Source organism: Bison bison, unplaced genomic scaffold (genome assembly GCF_000754665.1).
Source record: "Bison bison bison isolate TAMUID 2011002044 unplaced genomic scaffold, Bison_UMD1.0 scf7180017858818, whole genome shotgun sequence".
Classification (NCBI taxonomy): domain Eukaryota; kingdom Metazoa; phylum Chordata; class Mammalia; order Artiodactyla; family Bovidae; genus Bison; species Bison bison.
Window position 1 is genome coordinate 35501 of NW_011489390.1, and position 3840 is coordinate 39340.

At 41.1% G+C, this 3840-nt stretch overlaps 1 protein-coding gene across 1 annotated transcript in view; it reads left to right on the forward strand.

The window, feature by feature from the left end:
* IL13RA1 (interleukin 13 receptor, alpha 1) overlaps positions 1-3834 on the forward strand; it is a gene marked incomplete at its 5' end in the record, with an annotated part of 36404 nt that extends 32570 nt beyond the window's left edge. Inside the window, one exon of the mRNA XM_010829586.1 lies at positions 2917-3834. Within this exon, the coding sequence (XP_010827888.1) occupies positions 2917-3009 (93 nt within the window). The remainder of the gene's footprint in view (positions 1-2916) is intronic.
* Between the last annotated feature and the right edge of the window lie 6 nt (positions 3835-3840).

The following is a 3840-nucleotide window of genomic DNA, read 5'->3' on the forward strand; positions in this document are numbered from 1 at the left end:
TTCTCCATAGCTCTGCCCGTTCAGGCACTTAGAGGGCTCCCTTGCCTGGGGTTCTTCTGTTGTTCAGTGTGTCAGGTACATAGAGGGACCCCCATGGCTGGGGTCTTATTCTGTAGATCAGCGCATCAGGCACTTAAAGGAGCACCCTGGGTGGGGTCCTGCTCTGTAGTTCAGTGCAGTCAGGGGTTTGATGGGCCAGCCTGTCTATTGTTCAGCTCCTGATGCTGGTATGTGGGGAGAAAGAGGCTATGGTGATGGCTCCACCCCCTATGCATGACTCAGCAGTATCGTCTTGCTTCCATGGCTGCCTGGCTTTCCTCCACAGGCATTTCCCACCACAGTCTCCTCCCTCAAGTCCCCTCAGTTGGTCTCGCCCCAGTCAACAGAAGCCCTCACCCTGGGATTGCTCCACAATTCCTAAACTTTAGCTCCTGGCTGCTGCACCTTCTAGGAGACTTGCATCCCTGTCTGGGTTATGTATGGCTGTGGCAAGGACTGTCTGATTCTCATTCCATTTAGACTGCCACAGATCAGCTGTTTCACCCTCAGCCTTAAATGTTTCTCCTCTGACTCAGATGATTGCCCACCGAGGGCAGGTCCAGTCCTACTCACACTCCTGTTCTTCTCCCTAATTCCTTCGTCCTACCGAGTTTTACATGGTTCTATATACTCTTTTCCTCTGGTCACGTACTCCTGTCTGCTCTCAGCTGGTGTTCTGCATGCACTTCTGTGTCTGAAGATGTATTCCTGATGTATCCATGGAGAGAATTGTACTCCATGTCCACCTACTCCTCCACCATCTTATTCTTCCCCTTCCTTTATTTTTTATGTGTAGAAAGCTCTTTCCTACTACAGATTTATATAATTGCTCCTTAACACATTTTTCCAGGACTTACTTGATTTTCGTTTTTCACATACAGGTCTTTAATCCATAGAGGGTTTATCCATATAGGCTGTGAGGTAGGGTTTAACTTTATTTTTCAAATGTTTAGCCAGTTGTCTTAGTGCCATTTATTGGATAAACCATTACTTTAAGGTTGTATAATGTTTTTAGATTTTTTATCAGTTATATATGCATTTTTTAAAAATTCAAGTGTGTTAAGATTTACATACCATACATTTTATTTTTATGTGTACAGTTACAAGAGTTTTAGCGAATGTATGCAATTTTGTAGCCACCACTCTTTTACAGTACACCCCCTTCCCTGATCGTGTACCCTTGCAACCGTTGATCTGTTTTCTATCCGTAAGTTTTTGCCGTTTCCTGAATATTATATAAATGGAATCATGATTAAAGTGAATGGGGAAAGTGTTAGTCCCTCAGTTATGTCTTACTCTTTGTGGTCGCATGGACTGTAGCCTGCCAGGCTCCTCTGTCCATGGGGTTTTCCAGGCAAGAAAACTGGAGAGGGTTGCCATTTCCTTCTCCAGGGGATCTTCCCAACCCAGGAATCAAACCTAGGTCTCCTGCATTGGCAGGCAGATTCTTTACCATTTGAGCCACCAGGGAAGCCCAAAATAATCATGCAACCCACAGATTTTTGAGTCTAGCTTCTTTCACTTAGCATGATGTTGCTGTGTTGTTGTGTATCATTGCTTTTATTTGTATTGAACCATTTACTTGTTCAAGGACATCATGACTATTCCTGATTTTTGGCTTTTATGAATAAAGGTCCTATAAACATTCATGTAGAGGTCTTTGTGTGGACATATTTTCATTTCTCTTCGGTCAGTACCTGGGAGCGAGATTTCTGGGTCATTCAGTAAGTGTATATTTTGTTCTATAAGAAACTGTCAGACTGTTTTCCATAGTGATTGTGCTATTTTACATTGCCACCAGCAATATATAAGAAGTCCAGGTACTCTGCATCCTTATCAGCACTCGGCATTGTCAGTATTTTTTTATTGTAGCCTTTCTACTAGGAGTATCACGGTTAAATATTTAGGATAATTTGGATATTTTAAGCAGTGTTTCCCAACTCATCCCTCTATATGTGCTTTAAGACTGGATGCTCCTGACTTGCTGGGTCCATCTCTAGTTGCAAACATGAGGCAGCTAAATCATCATTGTCATTTGTTTTTGGTTTTTCTTCTTTCCATTTACTTCTCTAGTCTTACAGAACCAGAAAACAGCAGAGCAGAAAGGAGCTTAGAAATAATCTAATGCAGGGATTGACAAACTTTTTCTGTAAAGAAGAAGATAGTAAATATTTTTGGTTTCACAAGCCACTGGGTCTATTACAGCAACTCGGCTCTGCTGTTGTAGCGTGAAAACAGCCGTAGGTGGTACAGAAACAAATGGACGTGACATTTCATCCTTCCCTCTGACTTGGAAGGAAGGAAGGCAAGGACTAGGATATTGGCTTTCACCATAAGAGACACACTTAACTTGAGTTCAAGATGTGCTTACTTTGTATGCACAATTCCCTTTTCTTGCATGAAGTTGTTAATGCAAGGTCTTTCAAAACTTTTAACTGCACTGTCTTCTAGGATATTTTGTACATTGCCGTAAACCTTGATGCCTTCCTGAGCCTCTGACAGCTCTGGAGCAATGGTCAAATTTGAGCAGTAAAAAAAATAGAGATAGAATCAGTTGAAGTAAGAAAAACATGTCACTCTTTCATTCTTCTACAAAAGACTTTGTTTCCAGTTTTGGAGATGTATGTCCACATAAGTTTACCTTTTGAGATAGCTATTAACAATCCCATGCTTTTCTTCTTGATAAATTCATTTAATTGTCCAAACAGATGAAGATTCTTGGGTCAAAACAAACAAACAAAAAAACCCAAAACAAAAAGGAAAACATACACTCGGGGTTCCATGAACACAAACCTAAAAATAAGCAGTTACTGCAGGTACTCAGGAAAAGAACACTGTTTAAAAAAGTCATCATGTGCTTTTTTTCTTCCCTTCCAGCACTGGAAGAAGTATGACATCTATGAGAAGCAAACCAAAGAAGAAACTGACTCTGTAGTGCTGATAGAAAGCCTGAAGAGAGCCTCTCAGTGATGGAGATAATTTATTTTAACCTTCAATGTGACCTTGTGAAGATTCATTCCGTTCTCCATTTATTATCTGGGAACTTGTTAAAGGGAAACTGAAACTACTGGACCATTTCAAAACAGGCAGCTCATAAGAGCCACAGGTTTTTCTGTTGAGTCGTGCACCGAAAAACTAAAAATAATAGGCCCTTTGGAGAAAAGAACAGAGTCATTCTTGTTGAATTTTAAAGGCAGACATCTTTTGCGAAGGCTTCACACTAGGGGGCAAAAGCTAGAAAGTGATGATGGCAGTCGAGTTAATCTTATCAAGAATTGTGACAACTTCCTGAGGGATCTATGCCTGCTTGGAATTCTTTTTCTCAGATAATACCAACACATATTATTTGTAGGAGAACTCATTTTGGGTGCAAATGCTGAAGTCAAACGAGTTATAGAGAACATCTAACAAAACAGAATTGATAGAATCTGTTATCTATTGTTTGGGATCCCACTGAGTTGGGGCTACGGCTATTAAAACTCTTTAATAGTATGGAACCTTCATCCCCTCCAGCAGCATTTTTCTCTGCTTTGAAAGGCCCAGGCATCCGTGTCAGCCAGCTGTGACTACAGAAAAAGCAGAGGCAGCTTCTTTACTGAGAACTTTTGAAGCCATTGCAGGCTTTTAATGGCAGTGGAGGCAGAACAACTTATTGACTATTAGAGTTTGAAGGACACAGTTTCTAATGATGAATTTCTTCTTCACCACTGCTATTCAGATCAAGTATTTAGCACACGTCCGGATTGTATTGGGCCTCCAGCTGTGAAGCGCTGACTCCCTCAAAGAATTCACAGTCTAGTT